Source organism: Podarcis filfolensis (assembly GCF_964270895.1).
Source record: "Podarcis filfolensis genome assembly, chromosome: 7".
Lineage (NCBI taxonomy): Eukaryota > Metazoa > Chordata > Lepidosauria > Squamata > Lacertidae > Podarcis > Podarcis filfolensis.
In genome coordinates this window covers 50112693-50139876 of record NC_139603.1, presented here as the reverse complement: position 1 = coordinate 50139876, position 27184 = coordinate 50112693, and the positions used below count along the sequence as shown (strand labels likewise).

General features: G+C 42.7%; 1 protein-coding gene across 5 annotated transcripts in view; it reads left to right on the top strand.

Annotated features, from left to right (window-relative positions):
• Positions 1-7244: 7244 nt before the first annotated feature.
• The window catches only part of GAREM1 (GRB2 associated regulator of MAPK1 subtype 1), a 78245-nt gene continuing 58305 nt past the window's right edge, over positions 7245-27184 (top strand). Inside the window, exons 1-2 of one of the 5 annotated variants that reach the window (XM_083622962.1) lie at positions 7272-7701; positions 14660-14790. Coding sequence is in view for 1 of the 5 variants with exons in the window: in XM_083622961.1 (XP_083479087.1) it covers positions 7581-7701 (121 nt within the window). In the remaining 4 variants the exon portion in view is untranslated. Of the gene's footprint in view, positions 7702-14659; positions 14791-27184 lie in introns of all 5 variants that reach the window. The other 4 variants (XM_083622965.1, XM_083622963.1, XM_083622964.1 and 1 more) reach the window with 4 other exon arrangements.

The window sequence follows — 27184 nt, the reverse complement described above, 5'->3', positions numbered from 1 at the left end:
CAGGGGGACTGTAAAGTATTATGCAAATACAAGCATAAGAAGTATCTGTGTGAAAGTGTTGGTTGTTTATACAGGAAATTTATGAAGTAGAAAGGTGGACGCAGTGGGGTGAAACTCAGCTGAAAAGATCTAGTTACAGGTAGGTAGCCGTGTTGGTCTGCTGTTGTCGAAACAAAATTTTAAAAAATCCTTCCATTAGCACCTTAGAGACCAACTAAGTTAGTTATTGGTATGAGCTTTCATGTGCATGCACACTTCTTCAGATACACTGAAACAGAAATCACCAGATCCTTATATATAGTGAGAGGGTGGGGAGGGGTATTACTCAGAAGGGTGGTGGGAATGGGTGATTGGCTGATAGGTGTGGTAAACCTGTTGACAACTGTTAACGACTGCAATTGGTCTTACAGGAAAAAGCAATGGGTGAGATGGCTAAAAATAGCTTTATGATGTATAATGAGATAAGAATCCAGTTGTCTCTATTCAGACCAGGTCTCTCCATGGTTTTAAGTTTGGTAATAAGTTGCAATTCAGCAACTTCTCTTTCCAGTCTATTTCTGAAATTCTTTTGTAATAAGACAGCTACTTTGAGATCTTGTATAGAATGTCCTGGGAGACTGAAGTGTTCTCCTACTGGTTTCTCTGTCTTGTGATTCCTGATATAGATTTCTGTCCATTTATCCTTTGACGTAGGGTTTGGCCATCTGATCGGCGTTCTGTACTGTAAACAGAAGCTCTCAGAGGAACTCTCTGTACTGGACAACTCTATTAGGAATCACCCAGCTTGGCAAGAGTTCCACAAGGAAAAACAAACCATTTACCACTCTCAACTGGAGTTACTGAAAAAACAGAAAAACAAAAAAACTCTCTAACCTTTCCAACCTACAGGCTACTAATCAAAACAACAAGATCAACAATATTGTCAATCTCTCACAGCAAACACTCAGCCCAGCTGAGGAATCAGTCCTTTCACATGGACTATCATTCTGCCCTGCCAAATCCCCACACATGATCCTTTTCTGTGGGGACTTGGAAGCATTTTTCTGCCGTTTATGCCTGAAGGAGTACTTTCAACACACACAAGAACAAGACAAAGTAGAACAAACAACATCTTCACAACACAACATCTCTCAACCTACTGGGGAACAACTACCACCCTCCCAACACATTAATGAACAGAACACTGACCACCAACTGCCACCAAAAAAAAGTTACACAAAATGGGATTCCACATGGACCCCTCCTGATGGACGCAATACCACACTAGATCTGTACATCGATTGCTTCCACCACAGAATCCAAATGGATGTGACCAGAAAACACCATTGCTTACAACAAAATCTAAACCATGCTGAAAGGAGAGCCATAGATACTCAGGAACAACCCAGACATTATAATTAAAGAGGCAGACAAGGGTGGAGCTGTCGTCATCATGAACAAAACTGATTACATCTAGGAGGCTCACAGACAACTTTCCAATACTGCCTTTTACATAAAATTGGACTCAGACCCCACACAAGAATACAAAAAAGAATGGAACAAGATTGTTAAGGAGCTACCCCTACACATCCAAAAACAGATCCTCACAAACACACCAGCAGAACTTCGACCAGGAACTTTCTATCTTCTACCTAAAATACACAAACCAGGAAATCCAGGACGCCCCATTATCTCAGGTATTGGCACTATTACTGTGGGTGTTTCCGGTTATATGGACTCTGTTCTGAAACCATATGCCCTCAGTGCTCCCAACTATGTATGTGACACCACAGATTTTCTGAGGAAAATACAATCTTTGAATAATCTTCCTAACAATACTATACTAGCCACTATGGATGTGGAATCTCTGTATACCAACATCCCACACATATAAGGAACACCATTTCAGATAAAATCACAGTGGACTTTGCTATCAAACTCTGCCATTTTGTCCTTACAAACAACGACTTCAAATTTGGTGATGACCTGTTCCTCCAGATCAGCGGCACAGCAATGAGCAAGTACAATTCCTTGAAGCAAGTACAATTTATTTATTTACGGCTATTAGCAATGAGCACTCGCATGGCCCCATAGTATGCCAACATCCTCATCGCAGATTTAGAACAATGCTTCCTAAACGCCTACCCATTCAAACCTCTCTTGTACGTGCGATACATTGATGATATTTTTATTATCTGGACACATGGTCAACAGACCCTGGACACCTTCCACCAGACATTCAATGACTTTCACCCCACAATCAACCTAACAATGAACCAATCTATGCAAGAAATACATTTTTTGAACACTACTAAAAAAATACAGGATGGGCGTATAGACACCACCTTATACCGTAAATCAACTGACCGACAAACATATTTACCGTATTTTTTGCTCTATAAGACTCACTTTTCCCCTCCTAAAAACTAAGGGGAAATGTGTGTGCGTCTTATGGAGCGAATGCAGGCTGCACAGCTATCCCAGAAGCCAGAACAGCAAGAGGGATTGCTGCTTTCGCTGCGCAGAGATCCCTCTTGCTGTTCTGGCTTCTGAGATTCGGAATTTTTTTTTTTCTTGTTTTCCTCCTCCCAAAACTAGGTGCGTCTTGTGGTCTGGTGCGTCTTATAGAGCGAAAAATACGGTACATGCTTCTAGCTACCATCCCAAACATACCAAACAATGCATTGTATATAGCCAGACCCTATATTACAGCCGCATCTGTTCCAACTTTACAGACAGAGACTCTAACCTAAGATATCTACAGCAAACCTTTTTAGAATTAAAATATCTGCCTGATGAAGATAAACAACAGATCAACAGAGACAGACTGATACCCAGAGAGAACCTGCTGTAAGACAGACAGATCTGATATCAGGAATCACAAGACAGAGAAACCAGTAAGAGAACACTTCAGTCTGACAGAAAATTCTATACAAGATCTCAAAGTAGCTGTCTTATTACAAAAGAATTTCAGAAATAGACTGGAATCAGAAGTTGCTGAATTCCAACTTATTACCAAACTTAAAACCATGGAGAGACCTGGTCTGAATAGAGACAACTGGATTCTTATTTCATTATACATCATAAAGCTATTTTTGGCCATCTCACCCCTTGCTTTTCCCTGTAAGACCAACTGTAGTCGTTAACAGGCGTCAACAGGTTTACCACACCTATCGGCCAATCACCCATTCCCACCACCCTTCTGAGTAATACCCCTCCCCAGCCTCTCACTATATATAAGGGTCTGGTGACTTCTGTTTCAGTGTATCTGAAGAAGTGTGCATGCACACAAAAGCTCATACCAAGAACAAACTTAGTTGGTCTCTAAGGTGCTACTGGAAGGAATTTTTTTATTCAGCTGAAAAGAGTTCATGTAATAGGAGTCACTTGACAGTGTTACAAGGAGCAAATGCAGCTTCTGCTGAGATGGTGTGTAGTCTAAAAACAATCCAAATGGAAAAGAGTAGATGGACTATCTAACACATCATTCTGCTGGTTGTGTAGTTTAGCTCAATTTCATTTTAGTTATTTTTATGTTTTATGTCTTCGATCAAACAATTTCTTCCCCAAACTTCCCAGCTTCTGAATTACCCCTCTCTACCCTTCTCCAACCTAGCAGTTCGAAAGCACATCAAAATGCAAGTAGATAAATAGGTACCGCTCCGGCGGGAAGGTAAATGGCGTTTCCGTGTGCTGCTCTGGTTCGCGAGAAGCGGCTTAGTCATGCTGACCACATGACCCGGAAGCTGTACGCCGGCTCCCTTGCCCAATAAAGCGAGATGAGTGCCGCAACCCCAGAGTCGGTCACGACTGGACCTAATGGTTTACCTTTACCTTTACCCTTCTCTAAGCTGCTCAGGAATCTCTGGGTCTTTTAAAGAGGCTATACTGAAACAAGAAAGAATAACTGGCTAATAATAAACACCCTCCCCTGTTCCTCAGCCAGTGTGGTGTAGTGATTATTGAACTAGGGCAGGGGTAGGCAACCTGAGGCCCGGGGGTCAATCGCCTTCTCAATCCGGCCCGCAGACAATCCGGGAATCAGTGTGTTTTTACATGAGTAGAATGTGTCCTTTTATTTAAAATGCATCTCTGGGTTATTTGTGGGGCGTGCCTGGTGTTTTTACATGAGTAGAATGTGTGTTTTTATTTAAAATGCATCTCTGGGTTATTGGTGGGGCATAGGAATCTGTTCATCCCCCCCCCCATACAGTCCAGCCCCCCCCAAGGTCTGAGGGACGGTGGACCGGCCCATGGCTGAAAAAGGTTGCTGACCCCGGGACTAGGGCCTAGAAGACCGGGGTTCAAATCCCCACCCAGCCATGGAGCTCACTGGGTGACCTTGCACCAGTCACTGCCTCTTTGTCTAACTTTCTTCACAGGGTTGTTGAGGGGATTAAATGAGGAGGGGGATAACCATGTACACCACCTTGAATCCTGGGAGGAAATGGTGGGACATAAATGCAATAAATAAATACTTTATCAAGGTAGCAAGAAGCTCCAGGCTCTGGTGTGAGTCATTGCTAAGCTCAAGCGATCCAGTAGCACTTATGACGCAAATTGCTTTTTTTCAACTCCCATCTTGCTTGGGGCTAATCATACAACCACCCTGGATAAGGAAAGAAACTGTTATCATTGCCACAAAAAAATGTTATTTTGCAACCAATAAGATACCTCTACTGATGTGCAAATCAGAGGTTGTAAAACCGTTACAGAAATTGAGGGACAAAGTCTCAGTTTACAGCTTGAGCTGCATCCAAGATTCCTAGCTGCCAATCGTATGCTTTCAAGAGACAAGACATCAGTTTTTAGTATTTGGGTCCAATTCCAGTGTAACCTTTTCCTTACAGAGGAAAAACATTACTGATTTGAAACTGATACGAATTTTGCAGGAAAGATCTGTGAGCCTGAGCAGGTAGAAATCTAAACTCCTACTAATGTTGCCTCCACCACAAAAAAAGTATAATATTTGCTTTCTATGTATGGTTCCTGTGAACATAGTACACTTTCCCAGCAGTGTGCCTAGTATAGTTGTCAAACGCTCATTATATTTAAGGATTCTTCCAGGACATCATTATCCCATTCAATGCCATCAGTTTACTTTCTTTTGGAGCAATGCCAACAGAACTGGCTGAAGTTGTTTTGTCACTATAATTGAGGCATATTTCTCTTTCTGTCATACACATATATCTTACAATAGGCAGTATAGCATCTGTTTCCATCGGAGAAAGACCGGTCCTAATGACAATCAGCCAATCCATGGGAGAGAGTACAAGAGACGAGACAGAGAACAGAGAAAGAACAAAACATACAAAGGGAACAGAAGAAAAGACACACACTTCCTCTGTGCAGGAAGTCTAAGGCTGGTCCACCGCTGCATCCTGCCAGCAACACAGCTCGGATAGATGGATGGAGCAGCTGAACTGCCCCAAATCAAAACTGCTAGGAAGGGGAAGGCATATTCCACCACCGAGAGCTCTGCTTCTACACCAATTACAGGCAGAATCAATGAGCAAGCAAACCTGTCTGTTGTCATCATCACTGTTGTGCTACACTCATCCTCTTCTCAATGCCATATAACATTGCAGGTGGGCAATGAAAGGAGAGGCAGATTAGATGCTAACAGAAGGATTGGGGTGGAAGATAGGCTGGTAGGCCTAGCTGTGATGCATGTGTGTGTTTCTGCACACGAACAATAGAGCACAACCATGGCACAGGAGACCCTTTGCTTTTTTTGGTGCCCCCAGCAGCTACTTGTGCTGCCCTATGGTAAAGCCAGGCCTGAGTGACAAAGAACTCCACTGAAGGTTAGGAATAGCCCTATGGTTGTGCAGCATGAGCCTACCTATATTTTATAAGAGAGATTTTAAGGGTTACCACTGGGTAACACGTCCAACCACTTCCATTTAGCTTCAACTTATTAAGTCAAAGGAGGCACCGAAAGAAGGAAGTGTTGCAGTTGTAGTAATGGGTGGCTTAAGCTGCCCTTACAACGACAGGGTAAATGTGTATTCTGGTCATGACCAAGAGGTTTCTTGATACCTTAAATAACTGTGCCCAAGAACAGCTGATCATGGAACCAGTGTCAGGGAAAGTGACCAAGTGATCATGGTGCTATTTGGTTCATCTTATGTGTAAGTGGACAATTGTCAGCAGAGTCACATTGGACTTCTGAAGAACATTCTAAAAAACGAGGAGAGTGTGAAAAATAAAGTCAAGAGAGTCAAATCTCTCCAGAGGTCTGGGGGTTGTTCAAAACCACAGAAACAAAGGCTCAGGTAGCCTATAGAGTGTAGGATTTAGGTTTTCAAAAACAGGGATCATTGAGTCCTAAAGCATCTAGCAGGGTCTAATCCAATCCATAATCCAGTCTTCATTTTGGAACCAAGTCTAAACTTGGAGAAGATCTGGAGATTTAGTTCCCCCCCCCCCTCAGCCATGAATCTCACTGTGTGATTTTTGGCCAGGCACTGTCTCTCAGCCTAACCTACCTCACAGGGTTCTTGTGAAGATAAAACGGGGGGAGATTGGAGAACCATGTACACCACCTGGGATATAAATGTAATAAATAAAACAAAATAAGATGCAGCCTCATTTTTTATAGTTTCCCTTAGTTTGTTTTCCTTGTTGCCGTTGTCCTCGCTCCCCCCTTTCGTGTAACATTTCATCTAATGGAGAGTTTTGGAGAACTCAGAACGTTGCTCGCTGTCTTGTGACATTTTGGTTGATCCTAATAATAGTATTAATCAGTGGCGGCGGCAGCAGACAAAAAATGGGGGGGGCACAAAAGGGGAAAAGCTTATTTCTAGATAGTGGTTTATGTGTGCCATACGTCGAGATCGCTAAGAGAAATAACAGTATATATACGTTAATCCAGCAAGGGAGTGGGGGGGCGGGGGCGAGAGCTCCTTGTTGCCACCGCCCATGGTATTAACCCAACTGTAGGTTAATCCCACGGACATATCGATCTGGCGGCAGCCCGCGTCACCTTCGCCATGTTTATTCTGAATCCCATTCTTTCCAACGGGGTTTACTTCCTCCGAGTAAGCGGCTTGGAGCTTCTGTTTTTCCACGCGTTTACTTGGGCAGCAGCTGCTTCCGCCGATTTCCTAACTGCAGGGCGCCTGAGCGGCCGGACGGGGGAGCGAGAGCGACAGCGTTTGCGCCCGTCTCCTCCCGCGCCCGGCGCTGCTCTCTCCCTCTGTCTCCACGCCCCCAGGAGGGAGCGCCTGGGCTGCCCTTTTCCCGGGGAGTGGAGAAGAGGAGGGGCGCCCACTGCGCAGGCGTCGCTCGCACCTTGTTGATTAGTCAGTCCGTGCTGGGATGGCGTTTACTGGGTCAGCTGGAGCTGCAAGCAGAGGAGCCAGCGGGAAGAGCCGCCGCCGTCTGTGCAACCCACGCCGCCGCCGCCGCTGCTGCTGGGGGGCCGGCGGAGGAGCAGCAGCAGCAGCTGTCGGCGGCGACTCGCCTTGCTTTTAAGCCAAGCCCATCATGGCCTGGGAAGGCGGCGGCGGCGGCGGCGGCGAGAGTCGAGGCTGAGGAGGGCGAAGCCGCCACCAGACGACCCCCGCCGCCGCCCGGACCCCAAGAAGGGCGGGAACATGGATGCGGGCCCCTCGCCGGGCTCCAGTCTGAAGGATGTGAAGTGGAGCGCCGTGTCTGTCCCGCTGGACCTGCTGGTGAGCACCTACCGCCTGCCTCAGGTCGTCAGGCTGGAAGGCGGTGAGTAGAAAGAGCGCAAAGGGCCGCGCGGAAAAGCGGCTCGCTTGGTAACTTGGCCGGACTCCGGCGGGTTGGGAGCGGGAGAAGCGGCGCCGGTGGTGGCGCTTGTGCAGCCGGGCACTGGCTCGCCTCCTTCCCCAGCCACTTCGGAAAGAGTCGCCAGACTCTGCCTCTGCTCCACTTGAACGCCGGCCAAACTCCAGGCGCGAGTCCTTCTGGGGAGAAGAGCCCATTGGGGAGAGGGGGCACGTGACTAAAATATGAATGGGGCACGAAGGAGGCGAATGCCAGGGCTTTGATCTTAAGGAGCTCAAAGCGGCGGGGGGCGATGTCGGGGCCCGGGGAGCTGGTGCGGCCGGCGCGCCGAATGGGGAGGAGGGGAGGGGGCAAGTGAGCTGCGCCGGAATGGCCCCTGGCTCGCCTCTTGCCCGCTGTTGCTCCCTGCGCGAATTGGGGCCCTTTTAATTTACTATCTGAAAGTCGAGAGGCTTTCCCTTAGTCGCCCTGGCTGCGATCCCAAGAAATTCAGCTGGAAGTTAGGTCCCGTTGCAAATCACCTGGGGTGACTTGCGGCTGGGATATTAGAGCCCCTGAACACAATGCAAATTCAAGAGCTACGTGCTTAAGAAACCCACTCAAGCAGATGGGCTCAGGTGTGTTATGTTGGCTTGTGGTCCAAAACGCAAAGTATAGGACTCTGCCTAATCTCAGAGCAAGAATTGTGCTCGCCCATAGATTTATTGAGATGGCTATTGGCTCTCAGCTTCTCCGCTTACTGAGGGCAACATTAACAGGAGTGGTACAGGGAAAGAAGAAATGGTTATAAATCCCCTCCCAAAGGGGCATAAACTAAGAATTGCTTCTGTAGCTTGGTGCAGAAATCCAATTCCCTTCAAAGTATGGTTGATAGGCTCTTCTGTTGAAGGGCTATTCTGGCAAGCTGTGTTTAACTTTGAAAGGGTTAGTATGATGTGCTTCTTTCCCCCCAGCTCCTTTATTATGGAGATGTGTTTGTCAAACAAACACATTATAGTAATTATAACCATTGCAATTACTTCTTCAGTCATCTGTGCTCTCTCAGCTAGCCAAAAGCTTTTTTTTTTTTGTAGCTTCAGATTGAAACGTATGTTTGATTTTGTTTTCCCCATCCCCACCACAGAATACCCATTTTCTTGTGTACCCATCTCCTGTGCCAACCGTTGAATTAGATTTATTTACAATTGAATCCTTTGAAAGCTCTTTTTAAAAAGCCTTTTGCACAAATTTAACTTTCAAGTTATGAAAAAAACATTTCATATTAGAATGGCAAGATAAGGAATTGCTATTCATTCTCTGTCTTGGAGAAATGTGTTTGTATCTGCCTTGTTTACATATGCAGTGCAGGAGAGCAACAGCTATGATGCAATATTTATGCCTCTTTAAATATTGAATAGATAATGGTTCCAACCCTGCATCACCTATTCGCCCAGATCTATCAATGTATTCCCAATTGATTAAGCTAGACATTCATTAAACCAAAGATGGCACATTTCATATGGGCACCCTGCCTGAATTTTTCTTCAGTATTCTCTAGTTAACAGTTGACTCTTCTGTTCGAGTGGTTGCATATTATCAGATGACGTCTATGAATTAAAACGAATAGCCAAGTTATATAACGTGTTAATAAAGGAGGGCATAGAAGGGTTGTTGACTGGTGCATTTCTATTATTAGGAGCCTGTCTACTGGGTTTTCATCCGCGTTTCCTCTCCTCTCAAATGTAGCAGTGCAAAAATAGTTGCTGGTGTTCCTCTCTTCCCCTTGCATTGGATGTAACTACTGTGTGATCGGCAAGCAGTTGGGAAGTGGATAACTGACCTGGGAAGGTTTTCCACTGCAGCTTTTGAACTGTTAAGCTGCTCTCCATAATTTTCTGCTATCTCCTTCTAATCATAATTTCTTCCTGGAATTCAACCCTTGGTGTCATTATAACTTTAGGATTAAGGCTTTTTTCCTCACTGTATTACAGCTCTTGTGCAAGTCTCTCTTCTGAATGCCCTTTGCAATCCACCTAGTCTCCTGGTATTCACACATCTCCGTTTTCTATGATCACTGCCTGTTTGTGTCCAAGACTTTCTTCATGGCTCCAGGAACTGGAAGAAGCAGTACATGGCAGAGGCTGGGTTATGGGAATCTGTCCCCCTCTGCAAGTTGGAGGATGACTTGTGTTGGCTTCCCATGTAGTAAAGAACCCTGATTTTCTGGGAGTTTACATTGTTTGGGAGCCTCCATGAGGACATGAGGTTCCTTGCTTTGGGCACTTGTCTTCTAACCCATGGACAGCAATGTGGGGAGGCTAAAGTAGTACCCCCCCCCACGTGTTGCTTTTCCAAGTTCCTGATTGTCTGAAGAGGGGTTAAGTTTCCAATTGATTCCTAATTTTTAAAAATGTGCAAAACGCCTCTTTCATATTGTCCTTCTCACAATAGACTGCTGAAAACATCATTAAATAGTATTGTTCCATTTGGCTAATGGAGAAAGTGAGATACTAGGGGGTTGACTTGATAAAATTTAAGATCTGCTCATTAGCAGCTGTTGTTTCTAAGAATTTAGAATTTCTTCACCTCTTTCACCCTGATAGAAATACATGGCCTGTATTTTCATTCTGAACCGTATCTGTGTGAATCTAGATATATCGAGTGATGACAGCACTGGACACACTTCAGTCTTTGATCTTGAATATCTTCAAAAGTAGTTAAATAGTTACTTCTGATGGTATACATAGAAAAAAATCCTCTGCATTTGCATATTCAATAAAGCACAAGTGCTTCCGATGGCAAATAACCCAGCTCCTTTGTGTGAGTGTCCTAAGGGCTATCTGCCCATATACACTTAAGTAGAACACTTTTGGTTTAGCATGGAGTTTTGGAGAACTTGAAAGCTTCTTCACTACCTTGTGACAATTTTGTTGGATACAAATACTATCCAATTGCGGATTTTAGACTTTGTGTGTATGTGTATATCAACCTGACCCTGATTGTTATACTTTGTCACTGAATAAATTAGGATAGCCAACATCATCACCATCAAACTTTGCATTTACAATAATTTTCCTAACTGTTCAGTGTTATTAACATCCACTACTTTAAGAATCCTTACATGCAAAGATATATTACAAAAACAGAATCCCTACAATATTCTTGTGCTAGTCATTACCCCACTTTTGTACAAAAGGAGTACCTGGTGGTCATCCCATGAGTTCATAGTTTTGGGAAGATTTGAACTGGGATTCTCTGAGCCCACAGTTCATTTTCCTAGCCGCTGTGCTCTGCCAGCAACAGTATATTCTAATCCTGCCTTCCGTGCTGGCTGGGATTGATAGGCGATGTGGTCCAGAACCTCTGGGAGACACCAGGTTGGCAAATGATGCTCTAGATCACTTGGACTGTTCTGTGGACTGTTACACATGTAGAATGTCCTTGGTTGGTCTGGTGCATATTGTTAACTTTGCATTACTTCCAGAGCAGTATCTTTGTGAGGAGTTTTGCAGAAGACATTTCCTTCAGCATGAGCTTATTTTCACAACAAGGTTTTGCTTAAGGTTGTAGGACAGTATCTTTTTGTGCAGAGCTATTAATAAGACTGAATGAATATGAAAATAGCTCTAAATAGATGTGTGTGTGTGTGTGCTTTCCCTCTCTATGTTAATAATTAGCCTTGAATGTCTAAGGATATGGAGAGGGGGAACAGACATGTGCCCAAATACATCCGGAGTCAGAAAGCCACGGCAAATAAAACTACAGAATGTAGAACTTAAGTTGCATTTTACATTCTTGAGATAGAATTCATTTTACTTGTGCAGCATATTATTTCCACTGCAGTATCTTGGCTTTTTATTAACCATTGGTATTATTCTTTTTATGTGTGGACACTTCTGCTAAGAGCTCTCTGTATGTATTTTTGCCTGGGTGACTTTGGAAATTCAGAAAGTATGCAATTAAAATGCATGAGGGTATTGGAAAGCCATGTAAGAGTCATTCCTGCAAGGGAATGTTGTGGAAACAATAATGAATGGTAAACAAGCAAATTGCAGCAAGTTCCTTTGAAAGAATAGCAAGCAGACAAAATAGGGGCTGAGGAAGGAAAACATATCTGTGGATCTGTTCAAAAATGATGTAGAAAGCTGTGTCAAGTGAACACACACTTCTCATTGTGTAGTGTACACTTCACAGCAGTGACTAATTACAGTAGAGAAAGAATTTTTCTCAATTTTTGTAGATTCATGCATTTTTTCAGTCTAAAAGCAGTTTTCATGCTTTTTCCCTATATGTACACAAAAGTGCTGTAAAGGAATCTTGCATTGTTTAGCATGGCCCTGAATTTCTTTGTAGAAAGGAGCTCTTTTATTACAGTACACTGATGGCACTGTTTTTCCAGAAGAAAGTGATTCAGTGGGAAAATAGATACACATGACATGCTGGTGTCTTGCATAAGAACTAGGGAGACATGCTGATGTTATTGGCTCCTTGAAAAGATATGATGGATGTGTAGAAAGCAGTGTAGTATTAAACGAGTCCATTATTTTTCTGGCAAGGATGGTGCCAGATAGATTTCAAAAAGGAATATGTCCCACCATACTTAGCAGTTTGGATATAAGAGCTTTGGTTTTTTGGTTGACCAACACGGTCTGGGGCCGGTGAGCATGTTCTTGCCACAGGGGTAATTCCTATGGCACTTAAATGTGGAGTGAGGCTTTCATTCTCACATTAAGGTATTTTGCACAGACACACTCATTTGAGGCAACCTACAAATGAAATATTGTGGCACTCGTTATGTGAAAACAAAATGTTGTAAAAAGGCTAGCGCCCTTGCTTCTAAGAGCTGTGAGGCTGAACGTGGCCCATTGTGCTCAAATGAGTTCCTTCTCCTCTTTCCACTCATCATGGTTATAACTGCCTGACAAACTACTTCCTCCTGCTTCAATTCAGTCCTTTGGAGATTTAATTGCTACTGTAGGTCATCTTCCAATGCAGTAAAGCTCATGTTAGCTCTTTGCCTAGTGATGTGATGTCTAAAGCTGCTTTTATTTTAAACAGCTAATTCATTTTTATTGATTAATATGGAATGGTTTCCCCCTTTCCTCTATCATAGCCTTCTACTAAGCCTTGTACTTTCTCTGGTACTTGAGGCAGTTCTTGTACTTCCTTTTCAATGTCTTTGAACCCTGAGATAACCACCAATTTTGGTATGCTTGAAATTGCTGTAGTAAACTTTAAGAAGTCCTTTTCTTGTGCCAGTAAGATACTGCTTTTTTGTTAACCACCTTAGGATTGACGTATTTTTAAATGAAGAGCAGTATAGAAATGACTTAAAATAAGTGCTGTTCCTTCACAGCTACTGGCCTTGGTAGGTCCCACAGGTTCCAACTACCATGTTTTTAAACAAATGGCTTTGGCTATGCATATATACATGCTATTGTTAAAATGAGAGCCAGGGCAGGGGAGCTGGTGTATCACGGCGGGAGGAGTGGAAGGTGGCGATTAGGCAAATCATTGGAGAGATTTGATAGGTCTGAACTGGGCAGGAGGCTGTGTAATGAGGCCATAATACTGACATGGAAGAAGGCACGTTTTTTGAGGAGGTGGATTGGGGTAATTCCAAGCAACTTGTAATTGCCAAGTTGATGAAGAATAACTGTAGGCTGTGAAGTCCTATACTAGTTTCATTAAGAGAAAGCTAACTTCACTAAGAGAAAGCTAACTTTGTGTGCCATGGGGAATATCTAGTACACACCATTCACAATTATGTGTACAGAGTCCTGTATGTTGGGTACATGTTATGTGTGCAGTCCACTAACGGGTTGTAAGAAGAAACATACAGCTCAGTCTGTTGACAGCTTGGAATACTGTACTGTTGCTGCTGTTTCCCAAGATATCCATTTCTGAAAGCATTTTGACCTGGTATTCTCTGCTGTCTTTCCCTGGCATATGTTATTTCCTTGGGGGGGGGAATCTCATTTCTGTATATCGCCAGTGAGCTGAGCCCCTCTTGCCTATACCCAGCTTGCAACAGTTGCTTGCAGGTTTGCAAAAGTATAAAGGGGCGTAAATATGAATTAGGGGCGTAAATATGAATTGTTGGTTTGGTTAGGTGATGGTGCTTGTTCTAGTGAATGAATATTTTTCATTAGTTTTTAGCCTTATTACAAGCTGCCACAAGAACCCCTGTTATAGCACTGGCCAAAAATAAAAGAAATACGTTTAAGTACATATAAACATAACTGACAATAGCACCATTCTGGTATGAGTCACGCACATATATTTTAGTTCGGTTCTGACAGTTCCCTTTGAGTTCTTGTGAAGTTCATTTTCAGGAATGAAAAGAGCCTTGGAGGAAAGTGCATTTCCCTTATTGGCAGTATAAGTGTGCATTGTTCAAGGCTGCGCTGAGAGAAAGAGAGAGAACTATGTTGCACTTGAGAAGTAGAAAGGCTATTACAAGAGGATGTTGTAAGGCAGGCAGCTATGACTTGTGACCTCTGGTTAAACTGATCTTTTTAATAACTGCAATGGGAGATGGCTGCTGTTTAGAGAGAGAGAGAGAGACCAGTTATTATTGTGTTGTAAAGTCCTATTCGTCCACATACAAGAAGTTCAGGCCACATTCCAAAGGTGTTATTTAGCATGTTATAAGGGGACAATATGCCCAGGGCCAAACTACATGTGGCGTCAAATCCATGATTTGATGTCATGCATCTCTCTGAAAAAGAACACTACTATAAATAGCCATTGATAAAGACCATGGGGAGAACCTTTCAACCCTTTCCTCACACGCCACGGTCCCATCACCCCCTTCCCAAAGCTCCCATTAGCTTGAGTGGCTTTTGAAGATTTCTCTCTGCAGTAGTTCCCACTATTTCAGAGGCCTTCCTCTTTGATTTGTTCCTTAATTATTTTCTTGCTTTTTTTTCTTGTCTTATAGTCTGTAAACCCACAGTCAGGGCCCGTCTTTAGATGATGGTGATGATGATTCTACAGCATCTGGTTGAGTTGCTTGGTTTATACACTGAGCAATATTTTATACAGCTTAATATTGTTTAATTAATATTTTCTGTAAGTTGCCTTGAGTTACTTTAGTGAAAAGAGAGATTAATAAAAATAACAAATAATAATAAACATAGGTTTTGTAAGTGGTTTTCTTTGTATTGTACAATCGAATAGAGAAGAGGAGGAGCATCCACATGTTCAGTACCTTATTGCTCTCAGTGCCAGACTGTTCCCTGCAGTTTAGTCTGAGGTCTTATGCTGCAATCCTATGCAAACATATCTGAGAGTGAGTCCCACTGAAACCAGTACTTGCAAAGTAGATTTGTATAGACGGTTAGGCTGAGAATAAATTTGCCTCAATGTGTTTTGACAGACAATCAGATAATGGGCAAAGGATGTGACTATAGCTTTCAGTGTGACGGCATTGCTTTATGTTCGATCATGTGCAATCCAATATGCTGTATTGTGTTAACTTCCTGCTTCGGTAATAGATAAATTCGTGGGAAGCAATACAATATGGCATCCTGCCATACGTAATATGAAGGTGGTATGATTGTGAATTCAGTCCTTCTCCCAAGTTAAAGCCTCTCTGTTTTCTTTACTCTTCTTGAGGCATACTAAACATTTCCAAAATATATTAAGCAACTTCCCACAATGAATTGTTAATGGCCTAGTTTGCATGTAATGTCAAACCATAGTTAATGTTTAACTGTGGTCTAGCACCAGGGTGCAATGTATTAGTGCAGGCTGCTGAAAGTCTCCACTTTGCTTCTCCCCTACTCTTTGCTGGAAGCAACAAATTGAAAGGGCAGGTCAACACCAGAAATTTAAAGCACATCCAACATACATTTAAAGCATATGACACACACCCCTTGAGAACATCAGGAACTGTAATTTGTTAAGGGTGCTGGGAAATGTAGCTCTGTAAGGGACTATAGTTCCCAATGTTCTTTGGGGGAGGTCATGTGCTTTAAATGTGTGTTGGGTGTGCTTTGAATTTATGGTGTAGAACAGTCATGTGTATCGTGTGTGTTTTAAACATTAGGCGTGCATCTCCCCTAAACGTTTGTGTATCAGGGCAAGTGGTGGGCATGTGAGAACTGAGAACACACCCTAAAAACCAATTTATTTATTTAAATTGATCTTATATCTTGTTCTTCCTCCCCAAAGGATTCCCACTCCCCCACTGAAACTGTCTAGAACTTCCATAAAAAACCGCGTGCTAATATTTTACATCAATTTAATGCAGCGAGAAATCTGTGTTAATATTACCCTGCCACTGCAACAGTCATATAGCAGCCTTTCTGTAATATGCCAAAGCAACACGTCAGGTTAATAGCATCCCCTAATGGAAATAATTGTCAATGAGCTCTAAACCATTTCCCAGCACATATACTCTAGTCAGGAAAGCCTAAATGAGTAAGTGGCGGAGCTGGACTGTAGTTGGCCAGTAGGGAAATCCTTATAGAGTAGGCAGGTCGAAAGGCTCAATTAAAATTCTCAGGAGGATGTATCTGCAGATAGTACTAGAACTTTGGTCTGAATCCTTTGTTAGCCTGGGTGGGGCCTCAGTTTGATAAGGGGGACCAGGATATATACCTGGCAAGAATTGGATTTCTCCAACATTTAACCTTAATCCTAACCAGTAGGATTCAGGCTGATCATAAAAAGAGTCCTGTGGAATCAGACCAAAGGCCTCAGCTAGTCCAGAATTTTGCCTCCCATGGTGACTAAGCAGATGTCAAGAGAATTTCACAAGCAGGAAGACAAAAGGAACATAGGAATCTGCTTTGTACCAAGTCACGCCATTGGTCATCTAGCTTGGCTTTGTCTACAATACATGAACTGGCGTCACTTGTCCAGGGGTTCAGAGAAGGAACATTCCCAGCACTGCCTGGAAGTCCCAAGGATTGAACCCAGGATCTTCTGTGCACAAAGGAAATGCTCTGCCACTGACCTGTGACTCTTCCGCCAAAGAGCTCTCTCGCACTGTTGTTTTCACTAGGTATAGCATTCTAGAGGTAGTACGACAACCATCACGAGCAGTCACATTTAATAGCCTTTTCCTCCAGAATTTGTATAGTCCCCTTTTAACGCCTCCTAAGTTGGGCGCTGAAAAGTAGTAGAAGAGCAGTTAAAAACTGACCTTGAGCGAAACTCAGCAGACTTTAGGTTAAGCAAAGGTTTTTTTGTGGTGTGCGTGGTCGAACCGCATATTTCATGTGTTACATTTCTGTCCCACCTGTCCTCCTGGGAGTTCAAAACAGAGTGCATGGTCGCTTCTCATATTGTCCTCACAACATCATGGTGAAGTAGGTTAGGCTGAGAGCTGGTGGATGGACCAAGATCCCTTTTGAGCTTCATGACCGAGTTGGATTTGAACCAGAGTTTCCCCAGTTCTAATCCGACACTCCTATCCTTGCATCTTGCATCATGCCATCCTACACAATATATCCTCTGTGTGGGAGCCATTGCTACCACCTGTTGAATAAAAGGGTGCTTGTGAACTCAGTTAACCCCCCATTTTCAGAGGGCTGGAGGGAGGCACTTTGGAACGGTTTGCTCATTGTCAGGGATAGAATCATATTGATGCTAAAGACTGTCCTAAAGTTGGTTTATTCCTGAGTACCTCCCATCTTGAATGAGGTATCCTAGAAGTAGTAAAGCTGCAGCCAAAATGAGTCAGGGACTGGAAAGCCTTCACTACAAAGAGAGACTAAAGCATTTGGAGCCAAAGGCATAGCCAGGATTTTTGTTAGGGGGCAGGCAGAACCTCAGTTAGCTATGTATTTTTATTTACTTTTGTTGATTTAGGGGGGCAGCTCCCCCCCCCAGCTACACCCATCCTTGGAGCTTTTTACTTTTTAGCAGGTAAGAAAAAGCCAGGCAAGAGGAGTGGGGTAGAGATTTCTAAAATTGTGCATGGTGTGGGATGAAAAAAATTTCTCCATCTCCCATGTTACTAGAATTCTACGTTACCCAATTAAACTGGTATGGCTTCAGACAAGAAAAATTGCTGCTACATGCAGCAGATAACTTGTGGATTTCTCAGCCACAAGGGGTGGTGACAGCTGCAGAGCTGGATGGCTTTCAAAGGAGGATTGGACAAATTCATAGAAGACAGGCCTGTTAGATAATGTAGCTTACTGCAGGGGTCACCAGCCTTTTTAGACCCATGGGCACATTTGGATTTTGAGTGAGTGCCATGAGAGCCATCCACTCTAATCACTTCTCTTCCATATCAGCATGTGTGTACACACACACACACACACAGAGAGAGAGAGAGAGAGAGAGAGAGAGAGAGAGAGACCTTGCTTTTCCAAGGCATCTGGGTGAAAGTTGGATCCAGTAGAATTAATCTGACTCCTGGAAAGCACATAGAGCTGAAAGAGGAAGGGGGAAAGAGTGCCACTCCTATAGCTTCCTCCTTCAGTTTTATGTACTTTGCATTGCAAGGGGTTGAATTAGATGGCCCTTGGAGTCTGTTCCAACTCTACAAGGCTATGATCCTATGATATTTTGCAATGGGGAAAAAAGTTTACCATCTGTATCACTTTATGGCCAAGGGAGCCATGAACAGAGAGATTTCAGAGGCTCTGTGAGTGCCAGATTGAATCCTCAAGGAGACCACTATGCTCACATATGCCACATTGCCAACCTTTGGCTTAATAGAACCACATATTTAAAAGGTGTGTGTTGTTGTTTTTTGCTGGACATAGTATAAAATAAGTTACTACAGATGAAAAAATTCTTTTTTCTTGTCAAAGCACTGTCTTCTAATTAAATGTGTTAAAATCTGTTGCTTTGCTCAGTGTGTGAAATTTCAGGAACAGGTATACTATGTGAAATAACTGTCAACCAAATGGTATTTAAACCACCACACCTCTTGATTTAACACATGTTCAGTTAACAGCAATTGGCATAAAGCTGATCGGTAGCAAAGAGGAAGTAAATCTAATCTGTCATTTAAAAAGATAGCAGCTTTTTAAATGACTTTAGTTGAAATAAGACATTACTAAATTGTAGAACAACTCAAAGAACTTGAACAATACCTGAAAATTTGATGTAACTTTTATGCTGGTTTACATCTGTCTTTGAACCTTCTCTGAACTTCTGTTCAAGAGGTCAGTTCTTCCTAAAATGCAAAATAAGAACAGAAAATGCTGTCCAACTCCTGCCTCCCTCCTCCCTTCTGTTTCCCTGGCCTCTAGCCAAATCAAATTATCCCTCTGTCAGGCTCTCCAAATTAGTTCAGCATTCACATGGAGGGAAATTTTTCAATACGTTTGGTAATTAATTGTATTGGACCATTTACCCATTGCACAAACAGACTGCCAAAACTTAAAAAATAGGATATGTGTTGTGATTTAAAAAACCAAACCAAGCCAAGTTCTGTATGACTTGCAGTTAGAGGACTTTGGCCGAAAAGACAGCGAATATATTCAAAGTTTCCTTCTAATGTAGGTCCACCTAAATGGGGAGTTTGGGTCTGCTGCTAGCCAACCCGCCTCTTCAAAACTGGGAGGGGGGAAGCATTTCAGAAGGTAAATCAGCTGCATTAGAGAGAGAGAAATTACTTTCTACTGGGGAGCATAATCCTCTTCTTCCAGAACTGAATTGTGAGACAAATAAAGACAGAACATGTGCTTCCCAGCTATCACACATCCTGCTGTGTGTTCATCTTCAGGGCTGGGTCAAGGTTTCCATACCGCTGAGTGTCCCCCTCTCCACATCCTCTGCAGTGGGCACCAGGAAGCCTGAGCTCTAATACGTCATCCTTTCACCCTTTTGCCCTCAGAGCGAACAAATGAGTTGGTGGGACTTCTCCACGCAAAGCAGAGGGAAAGAGGATGTGGGAGCAATGAGAGAAGTTGTAGCATCGTGGGGAAAGACAAAGGAGAGGGGCAGCTGTCCAACCCATGCTACCTAGTGCTGCCAAGCTTCTGTGTGGGCGCTCTTTTGCAGAAGCCATGGGGAATTCACTGATTCCTATGAATTACTGTCACATGAAAACATCCAATTAATTGGAGAAAGAAGCATAAAGTCATTTGGTATTCAGCGCATTCTCACTGGAAGAAAGCTGACCAATGTTTCAGTATTAGGGCTCCTGCGCCTTGAGTGCAGGAGCTGTGAACCTTTAGCCCTCCAGATGTTTGACTACAACTCCCATCATCCCCGACCACTGGCCATGCTGGCTGGAGCTGATGGGAGATGGGGTTGGCATCTGAAGAGCTACAGGTTACTTTCTTCTCCAACCCATGGCAACCCATGGGTTGATTTCTCTTTTTTGTGACAGCCTGCACACTTTATCTAAAAAAGATGTAGGTGCCGTAGTTTTCAAAACTAGCTCTCCTTAGACAAAACGTTTTCCTTCCTCTGTTCCACCTTTCCTGTTGTGTGCCATGACTTTATTTTACAAAAAAAAAAAGAATGCTCCATACATTGCAAAATATATGGTTTGCCTTGGCACTTATTTAGATCTGAATCACTGCAAGTCTTGTTATTACCAGGGCCTTGTAGCATGACAGAGTTATTGTTATGCTTACCAGCAAGAGCCTCTTAAAGGGCTAGCTGGCTTATGAGTCAGTATTCATGGTCCTAGTTCTCCTCTGGAAGAATCAGTTGGTTGGAAAAGCCTTATACAAGCTAATAGTCCTGCAAGGGGAGAATAGAACTTAAAAACATCCGGCAGCTCTTTAGCTAGCAATACTAAAGTCTTGTGAATATATTCATAAAGGCCACCCACCCACATTCATTTCTAGGTTCTCCAGCCTTTGGAACTACATACTTTATTCTTAGCTGTAATTCCTGCATTACAGGGGATTGGACTAGATGACCAAACCAAAGTACAAAAAATCTTAGGAGATGTTTCTTTCACCTTTCTACTGACTAGGGGGAGAAAAGCTTTGAAGGAAGTTTCTTACTATTGAAGGAGGTATAACAATAGTAGCCATGCATCATAAATAAAACAAAACATTTGTGAAGTTCTATTGATCAGAAAATTAGCATTGTTTGGTTCTTGGATAAAAAAAGAAGGCTTTTTTAATTTGCACATGTGCTTCAGCTGTTAGCAAAAGGCTTCAGTTCCTTTTTGTGTCTGAAGCACAGTAGGTGTCAGGATTGTAAGCAAAAAATGAATGTTTATATTAAAAGGGCTCTTGTGACATCTAACAAACAGAGTATAAATGGTGATATACTACTGTGCTGCTACAATACAGGAATTATTTCAGCACTGTAGTAAATTTTGCCAGTGGAGTGTAAAGACGTATAGCTGGCTAGCTGCCATCTCAAATAAAAGGGGGGGGGGAAACATGGGTCACTTTTGTCTTGTTCAAGTCAGCAGAGTTATTTGCAGTACGCAACACAGACCCCCTTTAAATGTCATCTTAGTTGCCTTTGTAGAATTCAGTTACATTGCTCAGTAGTACTAAAAAAGAACAAAGAATATACATTTGCTTTTGCAGAATGTATTGTGCTCCTCTGCTTCTCTCTGAATGTCAAATTGTGAAACAGGATCACCGCTAATATACTGTAAGAATGTAAAACTGTGTCCATTCATAGTCCCCCTCAAATACTGTTGAGTGGCCCTCATACCAAGAAAGCTCATCTTGATACAGAACCTTCTCCTCAGGGTGGCTGAAAGGGACAAAGCGTTTGGCATTGACAGCTGCTTTTCTCCACAGTGAAATTTTATTCGTTCCTCCTGCTGCTCTGTTGAGGTTAAAGTCAATTCAACTAATGGACAGCCTTTAAAATTATTATAGAATGCCAGTGATCTCCTCGTTTCTTAATTGACATGAAATTCGCAGTCCCTGAGCTTGGAGGGACAATTCACAGTATGTGTAACTTGCTGTGACACTGTGATATGTTTTTGAAACATAGTACATAAGTACACAGTCTGTTAATTTTGAGGCTTCAGATATCATTGACCAAAGATGGTCAAAGTGCACAATAACTGGCTCCTGCTTCTCCATTGTTATCCTTTTATCCCAAGTGTCCAGGACGAATAACAGTATCAAAGAATCATAGGCACTCCCAGCAAAAGAAGTCCGGTTGGATGTTATAGTGACATAATCACACTCCTGAAACCACAAATATCATTTCTAGAGTTTGAAAAAAGTTTTAAGCAAAGGTGCTTACAGATTCAACCATGCACCAAAAAGCGTGGAACTGTTAGGTTCAGACATCCATCTTCACTTCCATACCATGTAAACAATAAGGTTGTTCTGCACATTGTGCTGCCTTAAAGCTAGACTCCAAACTCTTACTGTGTGGCCTTATTTACATGTGTTGAAGAGATGCATGAGTACATGACAAACATATGTACACTGAGGAGAAACACACAGTTATGTACATTTCACAGGGCAAATTATACTTGCATTACACTTATGCCGGGGGAAATAGTAATCAGACAGCAGATCAAAGTTTATAAACAATTGCAAATGGCAAAAAAATGGATTAATGTGCAGGCTGTTACAGAAATAAAAAGTTGATTATACAGGCAGTACTTAAGCTAGGTTGGCAACTCTTTGGTAATGGCTATGGGGTAGTAAAATTATAATTCCAAATAAGGAGAGGAGAAGGCAAAAAAAAATCAGACAGGCATGCATAGAACTGAATTCGTTTAAGAGGAAAGAGGGAGTACAAATATGTTTGTTGCTGAAAGGTAGCTTAGGTAGCTGTGAGAGCTAGAGAAAATGGAGCATGGATGTTATCTGTTGAAAGGCAGGAGGAATAGAAAGAAGTTCGTTATTATAGGCACTTATCACAGTCACCATTTTTGTGGGCATTTTAAAAATAAAAAAATCAGCTTTTGCTAGGCTTATATCACATACTGCAGCCTATTTCTGTGAGTGAATGAGTCACTTGTTTTCTTACTTTTGTAAGGAAAACTACTTTTTATGGTGGGGGGAAATGCGCTTAATGTCACTCTATATTTGGCACCTTTCAAATAAATTGGCTCTAGTTCTGCCTGGCTCACTGTAATTAGAAAACATTTTGCAGCCATGATCCAGAAATTTTAGGTGCTGCAAGTTTTTCCTTATATGTGCCAAACTCACCTTCTCCCACAGCTACTCTTGGTTTCACTGTGTTGGAGGCTAAGCTGGAAGTTCTTCTAGGTGTTGGGAATGGTTGGTTGGTGGTTGGAAATGCAGTGTGCTTTATCAGCATAGTGCAGTTTCCCTTGGAGGCTGGTGCATGGCCCGTTAGGGTCAAGGTCAAGGTAACACTTTTCCAAGGTTCATCTTGACCCCCCTCACACCCACCTCTTATATCAGAGGTTTTCAACCTTTTTGAGTCCATGGCTCCCTTAATCAACTACATTCTTTCTGTGGCACACCCGTGGGGCTTAGGAGCCCAGTTATGTCACCCCTTGCCTGCAGAGCTGGCAGCCCCTCACCCTTTTTCAAATGCTCTCCCTTGTGGAGTGTTCCCTCAGCCTCCTCTCCTTGGGAGTCCTCCAGGCAGCAGCCGCTGCTGTCCCTGGTCTCTGAGCTGTCCCACCCACCTGCCCCAAAGAGTGGTGTCTCCCAGAGGTTGGGGGGCCCCAGCCAGCTTAGGTTTCTGAGGCCCAGGGCAAGTGTACTCAGCTGCACCCCCCCTTTGCAGGGCCTGATGTGCTCATGCACAGAGAGGGAGAGAATCATAGAGCTGGAAGGGACTCTGAGGATCATCCATTCCAACCCCCTGAATGCAGGAATACACACAGAGAGAGAGATTGCCAGAGTGATCTCATTAGCCTAATATTTCTTCCTTTGAAGGAACCAGATTGCATTCTTCCTTGCTATAGCTTCCCTCAAAGATCATATGCCAAACTATGTGGGAGTACAATTAAATGAGCCGGAGTGGGATGTATTTCACATCTGCTGATTTCATTCCTACGTAGGCATAGAAAATTTCATCATTATGAATGGAGAAATAGGTCTCTTATCACTTGCTTCCATTCTAGAGCGATGAGGCAGTGCCTTTGAGCTTTGTTTCTAGAAGTGTAAAGGCAACATCTTTCTCTATCAGTATTCCTGTATTCGTTGGCTTGGGAATTACAGTGCTTGTCTTTAGCTTGGTTTTTTAAAAAAAAGATTCCCTGAAGTTCCTCCATAGGTAAAGGTAAAGGGACCCCTGACCATTACGTCCAGTCATGACCAACTCTGGGGTTGCGGTGCTCATCTTGCTTTATTGGCCGAGGGAGCCGGCGTACAGCTTCCGGGTCATGTGGCCAGCATGACTAAGCCGCTTCTGGAGAACCAGAGCAGCGAACGGAAACGCCGTTTACCTTCCCACCTGAGCGGTACCTATTTATCTACTTGCACTTTGACATGCTTTTGAACTGCTAGGTTGGCAGGAGCAGGGACCGAGCAACAGGAGCTCACCCCGTCGTGCGGATTCGAACCGCCAACCTTCTGATTGGCAAGTCCTAGGCTCTGTGGTTTAACCCACAGCGCTACCCTCATCCCCAAGTTCCTCCATAGTGAGTGTTCAAATATTGAATTGGCATTGTGTTCTTGGGTTGTTTTGCAGCTTAGAATAGGATCATATCTACAGCTCCATTTTTATCCCATTGATTTGGGGGAAGAACATATTTTTGTCGTCCCCCCTTCTCAGATTGATGGAGTGTTTATGGATTTGCAGGGCAGAAACATAGACTGAGACTGTTGGTTATAGGATTCTTGGAAAATAGGTTTCTGCTCTGGTTGCCGCCCTCTAATTAACAAATACAGTGTGCATTTTGTACATAGAGGGAATGGTTGCTGGCAAATGGTATAGCTAGATGCCATCTTAATGAATGCATTACTAATGAGCTTTTGTAATATTAGCTCATCAACACCCTCACTGTTCCTGTCCAGTTTTAATTATGTGTGGCAATCAAACTTTGAGAAATCATTATACAAGCACTACAAAGGCCACATCGTTTTTTGGCATGGGGCATTCTGGGATGGTTCCCCCCCCCACACACACACACTTTTTACATAGCACGTGATGCATGTTTATGTTATTGCTTAGCAATTCCTGAGCTTGTCTACGTTCTAAAAAGATTTCCAAAATCCAAATAATGAACTTTCAGGAGAACACAGAGAAATATAGTAGTGTTTGCACTTTCACGTTTGAGTGCTAGCAAAATGCCAGTAGCTAGTTGAATCATTGCACAACAGCCTGTAGGCAAGAAGTGTTATTTCTCACTGACTATAAAAACATGTATTGAAGTGCATGAGCCATATGTCTGAGTTACAAAAAAAGTAATTAAATGTCACATTGAATATATTTGTATGAAAGATTTGAGGATGTCTGAGATGTAAATTGTTTTGGTAATGTATTCATACTTGATAATAGCAGATGAATGTAGAAATAGCCATTTTGAAAAAGGGAGTGCTTATCAGTGTGCTGCTCCACATTAAACAATTGATTGTGCTCAGAGTAGTGTGCTAAGAATTAAGATTCCTGAGGTTTATAGAAAGATTAAAACAGAAATGGGCATTATTAAAGTTTCTTTTAAAAATAACAAAAAGCTGTCTTTTGCCTGCCTGTATTGTAAGATGTGAGGAGTGTATGACTCGCCTGTTATATTACTGATGCATTATTTATATTTATAAGCCACGTCCTGGCCCATAGGATTCCAGGGTGTACAGAAGAAAATGATTAAAAAAACAATAATTTAAACATCACTTAAAATCATACTGTGTCAATGAAAACAGTTCACCAACAGCATCAAAAATAGCCAAACTCACTTACAGGCGTCGTCTAAAATGCCTGTCTGAACAGATGCATTTTGTGGTCTGAATAACTTCCTTTTTCTTTTAAAAGTTTTGAGATTGCACAGGTTCTTAGGTGGTCTCCTGTCATGTTTTAACTAGGCCCAGATCTGGTTTAGCTCCACATACAATAATGCGGAACACATTCAAACCATTTCCAGGGTTGAAGGTAAAATAAAGGAAATAAAGATGCATGGCAGAGAGGAACAAAACAAGTCAGTTAATGATGATGCTTATTGATTGTCCTGCTGTCTTAGCAAGTTTCATCAGATTTGAACAATAGGGAAGATTACTGTCTTGGGGAAACTGCATTCATAGGAGCCATGGCAGCATACTTCTTTCTATGGGCAGAAAAACACTTCACCAATCTGGTTGCAGAAAGAATATTGGGTATTAAGGAAAACCTCACTGGATGTGCTTCCCTAGCATCCAAAGAGAAGAATCATGTAGCAAAGTGTGACTCTCCTTCGTATTCATATTCTGGATTTTTCCACTGCCTGTAGCAGAGAAAGTGTGCTTACGTGTAGGCAGATGGGTGTCTGCCCTGGACTGCACTTTACAAGTGTGCCACCCAAGAAGGCAGAGTAGGAAGGAGGTACAAGTCATGCAGAATCACCACAAGCGCAATATTCAGTGACCTGGTTCCCAGACAGGAGGGATTACAAAGCATCTAAATTACACTGTGCTATAGCACCAGTAGGTGTTTCACAACAAAAGGATTGGCTTGAATCAGAAAGCAGGAATTCGGGATGGGTTGGGAGAGGATGGGAAATGCAGTAAATTTCCTCCTGAAATCATAAAACATGTCTACAGAAAACCAGTGCCAAATTGAAGTATTAATAAATTTCTTTTGGTCTCAGTTCTACTAACACATCTTGATCCATTCTGCCCCATTCCAACAGAGAGACATTAAAAGAATTAGAAAACATTGTGACAGGATAGCTTGTTTCCAATTATATGGGTTTGGCTCCAGCCTAAGTTACAATTTCAACTATATTAGGCCTGTGTCAGCCTACTTTGTTTCTTCCAAACTAAAGTTAGGAATTTGCATGACTTTGCCATAATTTATCGAGATGATTCTGGTTTCTGTGTTAACATAGGTTATTTCAGCATATAATGTGCATTCAGGTGGATCCAGAATAATAGTAGCCTTGAAGTAAAAGACTAGTAGACAATTTCTGAAGAGACATGGCTCAGGTGGATGGCATAGTAGCTCATAGGATCAGGTGTTTTAATGGCATCTCCTTACTAGTGGAGGGGCACAATTACTGCACCCCCAACTCCAGTGATGGGAACAGGAGCAGCCTTTGACATGGTCCTTTGTTGATGGCATTAATTTTTATGAAATGGGGGGGGGGGTTAAAAATGGAAAAGATCCCTGCACAGAAAAATATAACTGGGAGGGGGAGATGTCATTATGGAAAATGTTCCACCCTACATCACTGTTTACCTATCAAAAGCTGGCTTCAGAACACAGCATAGCAATCCAAGGATCATTATAATATTCCTGAAACCTATAAAAGAGGCACAGCTTGCACTTTTTTTTGCTTTGGAGAAAGTAGGGAAAGATTAGGAATTTCAATGGAAATTGAAGATGGATGGATTTGCCCTGCTTGCCAGACACTGAAATGGCAGTGACAATAGGCCAGAACTAAAAAGTAACAGTATCATTGTAATATATATGTTTGCATTAAGTTCAATAAATGTTGCTG